Here is a 14,296-nt window from a genome sequence, read left to right on the forward strand (position 1 = left end):
GCAGCTTTACCCTGCAAATCTTCTCAATATGGCCACGCAGCGTCACATGGCGCCGCGTTGCCATGACAACACAACACCACGTAGCGTCCAGTTGTCATAGTAACGGGCATCACGTGGTAGTTACATCACGTGGCATCCCAGTTGGCATGGCAACGCAACGTTATTTCACGCCGCACGGCCATATTGAGAAGAGATGCAGGGGAAAGATGCCGCCCTCCCGCCCACAGGTGAGAGAATTAAGCACTAGTTCGGCAAACTTGTGACATTTTAGGAACAGGTTCGCACGAACCAGTGCAAACCGACTGAATTTCACCACTGTTGCCGGGGCTCCATGGCTACTCCAGCAGCTAGGCGCCATATGTCTGCTTCTCACACCCAGGCTCAGATGTCGTGCAGTGGATGGGGCTACACTTGTTTCCATTGGGCTGGCCACTCCATTGGCGAGGTCAACCCGATCAGCCTCAAAAAACTAGCAAATGCCCTTGAGGTACCTGGTTCAGTTTTTTAAACTTTAACAGATCTCTTCTTTACTTTCTTAATGCAGTTTTTTTTTTTAATCTGATGATCCGTTCAGGAGATATAAATGTTTGGAATATTAAGTGTCTGGGGGGTTAAAATGGAGCTCTTTCCAGAGCCCAGTATAGCCTAAATCTTACATGGTAAGCTCAGATACTAGACATTAAAGAGGCAATCCAAGCCGGCCATTTTTTCCACACAGGGTGGAAGCAGGGTTGTCTCTGTAGCTGAAACCCCATCAATTTCCGCCTTCCGGGGACATCCTGCTTCCGGAGATACCTCTGTAGTGGGCGCCGGTAGCTTCTGCAGTGTTCACATTATGGCTGATTTTCAAAGCCCCCAGGCCCTGCGGGCCAATAGGAAGCCATGACGTCATCCGGTGCGGCTTCTTATTGGCCCATATGACCAGGGACTTTAAACTGCAGAGAGATACCGGCAACCCCTTGGGAGGTAAATATTCCTGGAAGCAGGGGTCTCCTGAGCTAAAATGAATGGGGTTCAGCTTTGTTTAAAAATGAAATAATAGAGCAGGACAACCTTGGGGCAAGATACTAACATTATAGGAGTCCATGTTTTACAGGCTTCTGAGGCAGGTTTGCTGCTTTACGGATTTGGCGGTAGGTTTTAGCAATAATAATGAATGGTGAATTTCGATGATGTTTTTTACACGCTTTAGAATTGATACTTTGTGCATTCACACATTTTGCTTTCTATTGGACAGTTTTTGTTCTATTTTGGGAAAATCTAGGCGAATACTGAACATGTGATTTACTGATTCTTCAAGTTGAATTCATATTTACTTTTCATATTAAGAAATAAATAATTCAACAAAAAAAATAAATTAAAAAACAATCCACACCCAGTAGATGCGTGCAGAAGCTGCTGGGAGATGGATGCTTACATGAATTTTTTCATGTTTACACTGCAAACATGCAGTATGACTGCGCTTGATTTTTAAAATCAAAGCAGCCTTCCACGCTGCTTGTTACCTGAACTCGGGTTCCGATGGTCCCCCGATGTCAGGGAGGACCCCCCTGTTCCCACTATCCGGCACCGGGCCTAGCGGCCAATATAAAAAAAAAAAAAAACGTTTTTTTTTTTTTATTGCTGATTCTGTGGCTAGGTTTCAAACCTGGCATCTATATTAGTTACATAGTTACATAGTTACATAGTAGATGAGGTTGAAAAAAGAGGTGCGGCCATCAAGTTCAACCTATGATAAATTTAGACAACAGATACTTTATCATATATCTATACTTACTTATTGATACAGAGGATGGCAAACAAAAAAAACCAGAGTCATATCATCAATGATATCTCATAAGGGGAAAAATAAATTCCTTCCTGACTCCAAGAATTGGTAATTGGATTAATCCCCAGATCAACATCCTTCCCATGTATACTTATTTGGTATATCTAAAAAGATGTCCAACTTTTTTTGAACAAATCTATTGTATCTACCATCACAGTCTCCATGGGTAATGAATTCCACATTGTAACTGCCCTTACTGTAAAGAACCCTTTCCTTTGTTTCTGGTGAAATTTCCTTTCCTCCAACCTTAAGGGATGCCCCCGAGTCCTTTGTACTGCCCGTGGGATGAATAGTTCTTTTGAAAGCTCCTTGTATTGTCCCCGAATATATTTGTATATAGTTCTGATTAATGTGTAAAATAAAAATCCGAGAGGTCCCAGGAGATCGGAAGACCATGTATGAAACTCTGTTAATATAAGGTTAAAAAAACAAACAAATTATATATATATTTATTCTCTCTCTCTCTCTCTCTCTCTCTCTCTCTCTCTCTCTCTCTCTCTCTCTCTCTCTCTCTCTCTCTCTCTCTCTCTCTCTCTCTCTCTCTCTCTCTCTCTCTCTCTCTCTCTCTCTCTCTCTCTCTCTCTCTCTCTCTCTCTCTCTCTATATATATATATATATATTATATATTATATATTATATATATAATATATATAGCGCCCGATCTTTGTGTGATAACGTTTAAAAATTTAATAAAACATGTGAAAAGACGATTCAAAAGTATGATAAAAAACAGCATTGTATGTTCAGGAGTACCCTCGAGTCGCCGCCGCGTCTCCGCTCTTCCGCTGGGGGTACTTCAGATGTCGTCACTCCTCATCAGTGGTGTAACAGGTTTCAAGTTCCTCAACAACCAAAGTCCTATGGCGCAGATTCCCTCTAGTGCAAAGAGTCCAGTATACCGGAGCAATGTTTGGCTCGCTCGACTCTCTTGGCTACTGATAAAAACTATTGAGCACTATAACTTGTTCAATAATACCACCCTACACGTTTCCTCAGACTTTAGCTGACTTCTTCAGGGTTTTTTTTTTATATATATGTTCAATTTTATTTGCAAATAGCAAGCATTGTATTTATACCATTGATCATTCTATGGCACATAATTTTTGTTCATTATTACCTTATTAGCTAGGTTAGTGTTATTTATATGATTTACCATATAATTATATTTCCAACCTCAATTTTCTGGTTACATCCTTGCATCTAGGCGCAATCTGTTTTCCTTTTCTATATATATATATATATACATACACACACACACACACACACACACACACATATATATATATATTTGGGGGAGGGGATTTGCTGCTTTCAAGAAGATAACATGAGAGGTGAGGTTGGAGCAGAGGTCTGATCCGCATGTGTAACTGATTCAGCATCTTTTAGCACTTACTGTAGGTGACCCAAGAAAGGGAAATGTATTGCACACATATGGTCTCATGGGGTTCTTTGCACATACCGTAGGCTTTTAGCTGTTAAGTGGACGCTAAGAGATGCATTTCACAGTCAATGGCCCTTATTCTGTAAGGTGTGATGAGCGCAGGTGCCATTATAGTCAATGGGGCTTCTCATGCGATAGCACGCCATCTGCGATCATCACACCTAACAGCAGTGTTTCCCAACTCCAGTCCTCAGGGAACCCCAACAGGTCAGGTCTTAAGTATATCCTGCTTCAGCACAGGTGGTTCAATCAGTGGCTCAGTCATTATGACTGAGCCACCTGTGCTGAAGCAGGGATATCCTTAAGACCTGACCTGTTGGGGTTCCCTGAAGACTGGAGTTGGGAAACACTGCATTACAGAATAAGGGACAATGCGTCACACCAGTTCTCTTTGTGTGCATTCATTTGCGACACGGGGAGTACCAATTGGATGATTGAGTAGGGAGATTAAAGCAGCAACCCCCCCACCCCCACCCGGCATCACAAATAAAAAGCCACATCGTTTTTTGATGGTCTGACCCCACAGTCATTTGTGTCCACCGGCAAGTGTTCTTTCCCAATGGACAAACCTACCCATCACTCTGGAACCGGGCAGTCCCTGAGGTCAGGAGACCACAGATCAGCTCCGGGGGACCCCCCGGATCAGTCAAGTAACAAAATCATTATCAAAAGAAAATAGCGAGCAGGCGGGACGGCCACTTTAAGTAGCAATACCACAGATAAATATTTTTGATGTCATGTTTCCCTGACCCACTGAGCTGCCAGGTTCATGATACGTGTCTCTGTTCCGTGGCAAACAATCAGATGCCAGGCAACTCATGAGCATGTGGCTCTGCTCCTGTGGACCCTCAGTTTGAGCATCTTTCGCCAGCAAAGGGTTAAGTGAAACACATTGCAAATTGGGCGCTTCACCCATCATTCTTTCCCTTAGCTTCACAAATCTCTGGTCACATAAAGATCTTTGCCTAACAATATCCTGAGAACACCGATTATAAGTGTATTGCACTTGGTGTAACCACAAAAAGATACAACTCCCTTTTAAACTTCAGTCTCAAAGTTTGCGTAAACAAGTCATTTTTACATTATACACATTAAACACATTATAACTATGTATGTATATATATATATATATATATATATATATATATATATATATATATATATATAATATATATATGTGTGTGTATGTATGTGTGAATGTATACACATTTTAAAGCTGCAGTTCAGGCAATATCCTGCATGTGTGTTTTTTTTTAATAAATCAGTTCTGTAGTAAGAAAAAATACTTTTAGCTTGTTTCTGTTTTAAAAAAACAACTTTGAAAGGACCAATTTTCTTGTATTCTATTTTAACAACCATTTACTAAGGCACTGCCCCTTCATGTCCTGGCACAAGCCCTGGCACACCCCTTTGTGAGCCCTGCCCTCCCTCTTGCACATGTCAGTGCAGGAGTGCTCATGAATATCCATGAGCTTCCACTGAGTGACAGAAACAGAGGAAATACATTCCCCATATTTAAAGATGTCGCCAAACTTTGCCGATCAATAGACGGAGAACGAATTGACCGGCAGCTATGCAGTTCTTTAGGTAAGTAGAGATTGCACACATGAAACTATTGAAGTAAAAAAAACTATAATTTAACTATAATTAAAAAAAAAAAAAAAAAGCCTGAACTGCAGCTTTAAGTTATGGTGGGTGAAAAAGGCAACAAGAAACCTCCACCGTATTGCATATAGCAAATAAAAAGATCATTTGTGAGCACATTCACATGTCTTAGGCATGTCTGCAACCCTGCCTTTCACCATTATCCCCAGCATTCAGTGCTTCCACTGCAGCAAGGGATTCTGGGAAATGACATGCAAATGAGCACACCGTGTCACCTTTTGCCTGAAAACCATTGTTAGGCTGCGTCCATGGTAAGTTCAGCCGTGCGGAGGCTGAGGGAAAGCGGGTCCCTGGCCATGGTACGAGCGCCGTCCGTGGGCGTGTCTAGGGGCGTGCCAGTGACGTCACGGAGCTGGTTCGCCCTCATTGGGCGAACCGCTCACGTGACCGGCCTGTCGTGCCAAGAAATCATAGGTAGTGTGGTATATTGGTGCATCACCACAGTAGGCGCAGATAACATAAATCCCATTGAATGAATCCAGGATCCAGGAACAATAATACTTTGGCAGGAATGAACATCCCAGGGTAAAGAATAGGGACCTGGTGGTGCCCACACAGCTACCCCAATACTTGGTCTCCAATATAGATTAATTCACCACTGGGGTATAACATAACACAGTCCAGCAATAGAAAGGTAACAAACGAGGGGCTAATGCCCTTTACCTGACTAGTTATGTTCCAGATAAATGGATTCCTCGGCGTGCAGTCCTCACAAGAAGAATCCAGATAGGTAGAAGAGAAGAGGAGCACAGCTCACAGCATCCAGAAATGCGAAAATAAGGGCAACTCCAGACATGGAAAAAATATATATTAACTTTTAATGATCAGCTTGGCAATAGCATAGGACCACGCACCAACGCGTTTCATCCCTCAGGACTTTCTCAAGGTGTAGGGAGAGACATAGTGACTTACTATTTATTTAAAAAAACATCGCGCCAAAATTAGCCACCCGTGACGTCATCGCCATGCGTCCCGTGACCGAGTCGCATTATTATTGCGCGATTCAGACCTGAGGCAATAAATCTACAGGAATCATGGGATGCAGGAAGTGAATAGTTTGCAAAAGTCTGTCTGCAAAATCACAGATGATATAGTCTCAATAACAAAGATCTAGCAGAGAAAAGAACAAATGTATACATTATTTATCTAATAGTTCAAAAGAAGAATGATGGAACAATGAACAAACACAAGAATCATAAAAATAATAATCATAAAAAATAATAAAAAATGATCACAACAATAATCACAAAAAATAAGTGAGATCCCAGTCAATATTCATTCCGTGAGGCACGCTGGTCCTCAAAGTGAAGATCCAGAATGCCTCACAACGATCCAGCTGTAGGGTCCTATTGCCACCCTTCTCTTGGGGAGCAACTAATTCAATTCCATAAAAGGAAAAATTACCGGGACCTCCCTTCGCACAGCTGAAAAAATGTTTAGAAACAGGGTGACTGAGATCTCCCTTGGATATAAGTCTAAAGTGTTCCATCATTCTTATCTTGAGACATCTGGTTGTCCGTCCCACATATTGGCATCCGCATCCACATGTGATCAGATAAATAACAAATGATGAATTACAATTGATAAACATCATAGTTTTGTGTGTTGTCCTATTAACAGTGGAAGTGAATGTACTACTATTGTCAAGCTGATCATTAAAAGTTAATATATACTTTTTCCATGTCTGGAGTTGCCTTTATTTTTGCATTTTTGGATGCTGTGAGCTGTGCTCCTCTTCTCTTCTACCTATCTGGTGCCAAGAAATCAGTTTGAACTGATTTCTTGTGCAACGCACGCCCCCTCCGGCTTCCGCGCGCCCGACCATGGAAGCATCCTTACATGGAGCCCATATAAGCTTATAAGGAAAATTAAACCACCCCATTCAAGCCCTAAAGTTCTCCTCACTAGAACATTTAAAAACTTTAACCCACAACAGTTTCTGGATGACCTTACCAACTGCCCATGGCACAGAATCGATTTAATTCCCGACCCTGATTCTGCGCTCGACTATTTCCAATCAGAGTTCTTAAAACTCTGCGATACCCATGCTCCACTACGCAAAATAAGGGTACGGGGGGCCCACCTTCCATGGGTTACAACAGACCTTATTGCACTCTACCAGCTCAGGGATACCTTGTGGAAAAGCTACAAAGTAACTGGCACTACCAAGGATCTCAATCACTACAGATGCCTGCGGAACGTGTGCACAAGGCAAACAAGGCACGCAAAAGCACAATATTACTCTGACAATCTCCACCAAAATACATCAAACCCAGCTAACTTCTGGAAGGTTATCAACAATATATTCCAGCCTTCTAACCATCAACAACCAAGTAATATCACTAAGTGGGATATTACTCTGACAAACCCCACTGACATTGCAAATGCATTCAATGATTACTTTGTGGGGTGTGCCACTAACTTATTAGCGAAACACAGCCCAAACCACAAACCTGAATCTCATCCTGGGAGTACCCACATAGCCCCACCCCCTCCCAACACTGCCCACAATTTTCAATTTGTCCCAGTATCTGTTGAGTAGATTACACAAGCGCTCCCCAAACTAAAACTAAGCAGCCAATGCGGACCCGACTTACTACAATCTAGGTTCCTACGACTTGGTGCCCCAGCCATTGCCAAACCAATTGCTTCCATAGTAAATTCTATCCTGTCTGCAGGCCATATCCCTAAGACCTGGAAAATTGCCAGAGTTGTTCCAATCTTCAAAAGTGGGGACAAAAACACTGTCTCAAACTACAGTCCAATCTCCCATCTCCCAATTCTATCCAAAGTCATGGAAACATGTGTCCACTCCCAATTAAGCGATTACTATACCAAGACAAATTTCCCTAGCCAATTCCAATCTGGCTTTCCTCCCAAACACTCCACCGTAACTACCCTGCTAAAAGTTTGCAATGAAATCCAGTGTGGAATGGAACGGGGACAACTCACTGGTGCAGTATTCCTAGATTTTGCAAAGGCTTTTGATACAGTTGATCATGCTATCCTGCTTAACAAACTCCAGAGCTCTGGAATAGGGAAGCATGCTTTAAACTGGTTTCAGTCCTATCTATCAGGAAGATCCCAACATGTGTCCATCTCCAACCCCCTGGATATCACCTGTGGTGTCCAGCAAGGCTCTGTTCTGGGGCCCCTACTCTTCTCAGTGTTCATCAATGATCTTCCCACAGCTTGTAAGGAAGCCTCAATACACATGTATGCAGATGACACAATCCTATATGCACACAGCCATAGCCTCTCTGACCTTCAACACATACTTCAGTCTGACTTTTTGAGACTCGAAAACTGGATTTCCCAAAACACACTGTTTTTAAACACTGACAAGACTGTAACAATGGTATTTGGGACCAAGACTACATTTTTAAAGCTTCCAGCGACTGAGCTCCAGATTAGAACCAACGCTAACACAACCCTAACCCCTGTCACTAGTTTTAAATACCTGGGCTTATGGTTTGACTCCCACTTAACTTTCGGGATGCACATTGATACCCTGACAACCAAGACCTATGCCAAACTAGGGGTACTTTACAGGAACAAATCCTCCCTAAGTCTCCTGGTCAGAAAGCGTATCGCACAGCAGATGCTAATGCCAATTATTGACTATGGAGACATAGTATATGGCTCGGCACCTCAAACCCACCTTAGCAAACTTGACACCCTCTACAATTCAATTTGTCGTTTTGTTCTCCAATGCAACTACAACACACATCACTGCGAAATGCTCAAAGAACTAGATTGGTCATCACTCGAGTCTAGGCGCAAAGTTCACCTTTCCTGTCTTGCCTTTAAATTCTTTATGGGCAAGCTACCCAGCTATCTGAACAAGCTCCTCACCCCTACCACATACAGCACCTATCACCCGAGATCAGACTCCAAAAGACTGTTCATGGTCCCAAGGCTCAACAAAGTATCCGGCCGTTCCTCCTTCTCTTACCGTCCACCCCAAAACTGGAACAACCTACCAGAGACTCTCACATCCGCCACCAGTTTAAGTTCTTTCAAATCTAAGTCTGTCTCACATTTTAACCTGGTCTGTAACTGTTTCATACGCTCATAATATATATTTTCTTTAACTGTGCACGCAATGTCTTGTATATAATGTATACCCTGTTCATTTATGTAACTGTATTTGTAACCATGTATTATTTGTCTTAACTCTGTGCCCAGGACATACTTGAAAACGAGAGGTAACTCTCAATGTATTACTTCCTGGTAAAATATTTTATAAATAAATAAATAAGCTAATGCTCACTGTTAACACAGCTTTTAAGCACAGCATGGGAATCAGATGCAAAGCCAGAGAAACCACTCACAGACATGTTTTTTGGGCACTGTGTATTTTAACATATACTGATATAATGTTACACATATATATTTATGTATGTGTATTTTGTATGCATACAGATCGTAAGTTCTTCAGCGCAGAGACTCCTTTCCCCATTGTTTTCTTCCCATTATGTGTTATATTATTATGGCACGTGCATTACTGCTGTTAAGCCCTATGTATAGTACCTGAATGGCACTGTATATACATACGTACTTATTTATTGCTGTGGTGCTTGTTCAAATGTAACTAACACACACACACACACACACACACACACACACACACACACACACACACACACACACACACACACACACACACACACACACACACACACACACACACACACACACACACACACACACACACACACACACACACACACACACACACTTCAGCATCTCTGTTAGTAAACACTGCAAGCTATTCACTGCAGTTGAAAGCGATGCATGGTCCCTCTGGCAGCGGCGCAGGGGTTAATACTCACCTGACTGTTGGATACACAGGCACCAGGCTCCTCCCTTGTGCTGTAGCTGGGAAGCCTGCGGGCGGTAGGACCCGGTGGTCACCTCCAGGCAGGGTAAGAAGAGGCTGCACAGAGGGAAGACACATAGACAGAGGGGAGGCTGGAGAAAGGAAGAGAAAGCAGCAGCAGGATCACAGTGTGCAGGGGGTGGGAGGAAGAGAGATAATACTCACACAAAGCAGAGCTGTTGCTGCTGCAACATCATCATTTTTGGCAGGAGGGATGATCCAGGGCTGAAGGAGGAAGACTGCAAAGCAGACCCAGCAGCACCCACATCCCAGGGTGCCAGCACCCTCCTGCACAGCACTACCCACATCCCAGGGTGCCAGCACCATCCTGCATAGCACCACCCACCTCCCAGGGTGCCAGCATCCTCCTGCACAGCAACAGCACCCACATCCCAGGGTGGCAGCACCCTCCTGCATAGCAGCACCCACATCCCAGGGTGCCAGCATCCTCCTGCACAGAAGCAGCAACCGGATCCTCCCATCCCTCCATGCAATCAATGGGCTGAAGCTGAAGCTGCAGCAGCACCACCACAACCGGCAGCCTTCTCCTTCCCCTCCTCCCACCCCCCTCTCTGTATCTGCTCTCCTCCCGCCCCCCTCCTTCCTTCTTTCTTTCCTCTCCCTTCCCTCTCCTGCTGCCCTCGGTGATGGTGAGGCTTCGGCTGGCTGCAATCCACCAGTAGGCCCCAAGCCCCGGTGACCACCCTCCTCTTCCTCCAGGCGCAGCTCCATTTATACCTCCTTGCCTACATGTAAGTCAAACTGCCCTGCCCTCTTACTCCCTTCCCCTGCTCCCCATTGAGGCACAGACCCTGTGCCAGCCTCCCCCTCTTCCTTTCATTTTAATAGGGCCTTGTTACAGCTGTGCCCCTGGGTACCTCTGCCCAATGCACCCCCTCCCCACCCCCTATGGTATATATGCAAGGCCAGAGGGGTAGTATATACTGCAGATGGGCCTGTAGTCGGTGCACTGCAGGGGGAGCATGTTATCTGCATGTGATGCAAATGCGCAAAAATCAATCAAATCTATTTACACACATGTTATAAAAAAAAATCAGAATACCCTGCCGTGCCCCCGTGATGTACAGTGGGGTATGTTGCATTGCTGCTGCCTCCTGTATGCTGCAGGATGTATTCATTCCTGTTGTTCTTGCTGAAACAAACAGTGCCTGATTTCCAGGGAAGGGCTGTGGCTGGAGCTGTGTGCTTGGTCTGCAGGGAATTTGCAGTGTTGCATTTTACAATATCCCACTGATACATAACCCCCCCTCCACCACCCCAATAAATAGATGCTGTGTGTAACCCTCCCCCCCCCCCCCCCCCATTCCACTAGGATGCTGTACTCTTGGATGCTGTATGTTTTAGGTCCCCCCCCCCCCGGCAGCGAATGGGTTACATTATTTTGTTCCATGCGTTTTAGGTTTGAGATATCTGTGAAATAATCATAGTTTTGAAGACATTATTACTATATATTTAAAAAAAAAAAATTCCAAATGAAAAGTCACCCCCAGTTATAGTTTTCCGTCGTAAATTAATTACAAAATGTCGCATGATCTAATCAGCTTTTGGGCAAAATATGCCACTTCCTGTGTCTTTGCTGTAATGTGTATTTTTGTTATGATTGTTGGCTCAGTTTGATACTGCATTAAGTCTGGCCTGTGCAACCAGTTTACAAGGTGCGGACACTGCTGATGGTACCCAAACTTCTAGGAACACGAGAAGCTTCCGAATGTTTACTTGGGGGGGAAATAAGATATTTACCCAGAGTAAAAGGAGTGTGTGGTTCATATTATTTGACAAGTTTCCATGGCAACGTAGAGTTGCATTTAACTCATTTCCTGCCGGTGGGGACTGTACCGTGTTTCCATCCAATGTATTTTTTAATTAAGTACATTATTCCATGTGGGAATGTAGTGTTAGCTTATCGTCTGACTTGATTAGGATCAGAAATATTGTACGGTACCATCAATAATAATAATTTCCTTTTTACTGCATTTTTTTTTTAAATTAAAAAACAAACAAAACAAATTTGAATATTCCAAAATGACCCAGGAGATTAACCACAACAAAGCAACTGGTTTATTTCTTGCACTTGACTTATTTACTGATAGAATGTTAATCTCTGATACTCGCTGATATTATTTATTTTCTCGTGGATTTCACCTTTCAATAAAAAGGCATAAACTCTGCATAGTGAAATTAACCTCTCTCCGTGATGTAGATTTCTGGTGATATCTGGTTCTAAATGTAACATTTAGGAGGATGGAGAAATGGGGTTGCCATATCCTGCAATTAAGCGAATGTGCTTTTGAGTTCAGGGGAGAAATCTTCACACACAGAACGGAGGTGCTGTACCTCATCTGGGATGTTCTGTAATTCTTAGCCCACGTGCACTGATTATGTGGTACACTTTAGCACAAGTTAAGATGTGCTAAAGCATAGCACCGTTTAGTACATTTGACCCCTTCTGCTTTCTTGGAAACTTGTTGGTAGAGATTGCCACATTAAAAAGTAATATTTGCTTGTTGTGGCACACTTATTGAATTAATAGCAAATGAATTCATCAATGTTGTCCTTCAGATCCTGTGCCACATTTCGGCAGCAATACCTGAATCTATTGTTAATGTAACAACTTTCAATTTAACACACTTTTTTTGTGGCCATTTTTCATGCCGTGAATGAAACGATTGCTAACTTGGGCAGGTACTGCTTACAAACTTGTGATTGTCCCCAGGGCTCAAAATTGAAAGTAGTCAAGTGAGGAATGACTAAGCTGAGAAGCATTTAGTTTTGCAAACCTAAACGTTACAGAAACATTCATGTGTGTTCTGCATGCAGTGAATACGCCGTCGACTGTAAACGGCCTTTTTTACCAAAATGCTAAACGTAGTTCGAGAGCTGGAAAATACCACCATGTTTCATTATTTTAGTTTTATATTAGTCCGCAATGTGTATTCTTGGATGGGTAATTTACGTCGTAACACTAAAGACTAACACACACTCTACTTTGTTAAAAGAATGTAAAATATTCTGTGTGTACGCACATAATATTTTAAATTCTTTTAACAAAGTAGAGTGTGTGTATGGAACTTAAACATATACATCTCATAAAGTAGAACATGGATGCACTCTTGTTGATCAAGACTAAAAGGCCTCGGGATCTCTCCAAGCTCGGTAAGAACGTCAAAGTGGGTAACAGGAATGCACCCCCAGAGGGATATTCTTATCAGCACTGGACTGACTTAGAACTTGTAACTGTGAAGTGCTTTGAGTCCAATTGGGAGAAAAGCGCTTTATAAATAAAGTTGTTATCATTAATGTAAGGTTCGAAAGAGTACTTTATTAATCCATACCAACTACGGAGGCCCAATGTTTTTGTCCCTGAAATGTACCTTGGTTGATATGGATTAATACATTACTTGTTTGTACCTTGTACTGTAAGTGTGTACAGAGCTGGTAATGAGATAGAGGTATATATAGAATATATATATATATATATATATATATATATATATATATATATATATATATATATATATATATATATATATATATTTTGGAAGAACGCACTAAAGTTATTTTTTGTTACATTTTTTTTTTATGTACTTCATTTTCTAAAATAAGTTTGGGAAACTTGCTGATATTTTTGTGTACAAAGGCAGTGGGATGACTTGCATTTTCTGAAGGGGTCTATTATAGAAAAGTGTTTTGCTTTTTTTTTCTTAATTATTACCTTTTTTATGGTACCAAAAATCCAGGTGTTAAATAAATACAGTGTTGGACGCATGTGTGCATCAGGTGATGCATTTTTAGGGCAGACATGCCTTTGTCATTGGACTGTGCGTCCGAACTTACAACCAAAACCTTTCTTCTTTCTTTTAGTAATAATCGACACGTGCAGTTTTAAATCGACACCTTGGAGAAAGAGCTGGGTAAAGATACATTTTCTGCCATTATGAATGAAATCGCCATCGTGAAGGAAGGTTGGCTGCACAAACGCGGTAGGTTGGATTTTCTGAGTCTACAGGAAATATTGTTGTTAAATGTCATTTCTCCTGAACATTTCTTCAATCCTATCGGTTGTTAATTAATGTAAGCCCCCACCTAATTACCCTATCCAAGGACCTTATTCAATATGCTGTTAAACTGCTTGCCTGTGCTTGAGAAGGTTTTAGATGCTTTTATTTGAATAGAGATGAACTATTCTTCAGCACAGCGAATGTTTTGCAAGAAGGCCTCTCCCGATTCTTGATCATGCTGCCTGCACGTTTTGGGGGATGCCTTGTTTAACGGGATTTTAAATAAGGATATGCTACACGTTCGCAGGCAAATACTAATTTTGCGACTCCGTATGCGACTGTAAATGAGCATTATATTTTCAGGACCACCTATAAAATGAATGTGGTATTAGAACACGGGTGGGCCAACTCCAGTCCTCAAGGGCCACCGACAGGTCAAGTTTTAAGGATATACCTGCTTC

At 42.4% G+C, this 14,296-nt stretch overlaps 1 protein-coding gene across 1 annotated transcript in view; it reads left to right on the forward strand.

Annotated features, from left to right (window-relative positions):
- Positions 1 to 9,834: 9,834 nt before the first annotated feature.
- AKT1 (AKT serine/threonine kinase 1) overlaps positions 9,835 to 14,296 on the forward strand; it is a 68,520-nt gene continuing 64,058 nt past the window's right edge. Inside the window, exons 1-2 of the mRNA XM_075614935.1 lie at positions 9,835 to 10,568; positions 13,699 to 13,817. Coding sequence (XP_075471050.1) covers positions 13,772 to 13,817 — 46 coding nt within the window. The 5' untranslated portion in view covers positions 9,835 to 10,568; positions 13,699 to 13,771. The remainder of the gene's footprint in view (positions 10,569 to 13,698; positions 13,818 to 14,296) is intronic.

The sequence above is a fragment of the Ascaphus truei genome, chromosome 9, assembly GCF_040206685.1.
Source record: "Ascaphus truei isolate aAscTru1 chromosome 9, aAscTru1.hap1, whole genome shotgun sequence".
Taxonomy (NCBI): Eukaryota; Metazoa; Chordata; class Amphibia; order Anura; family Ascaphidae; genus Ascaphus; species Ascaphus truei.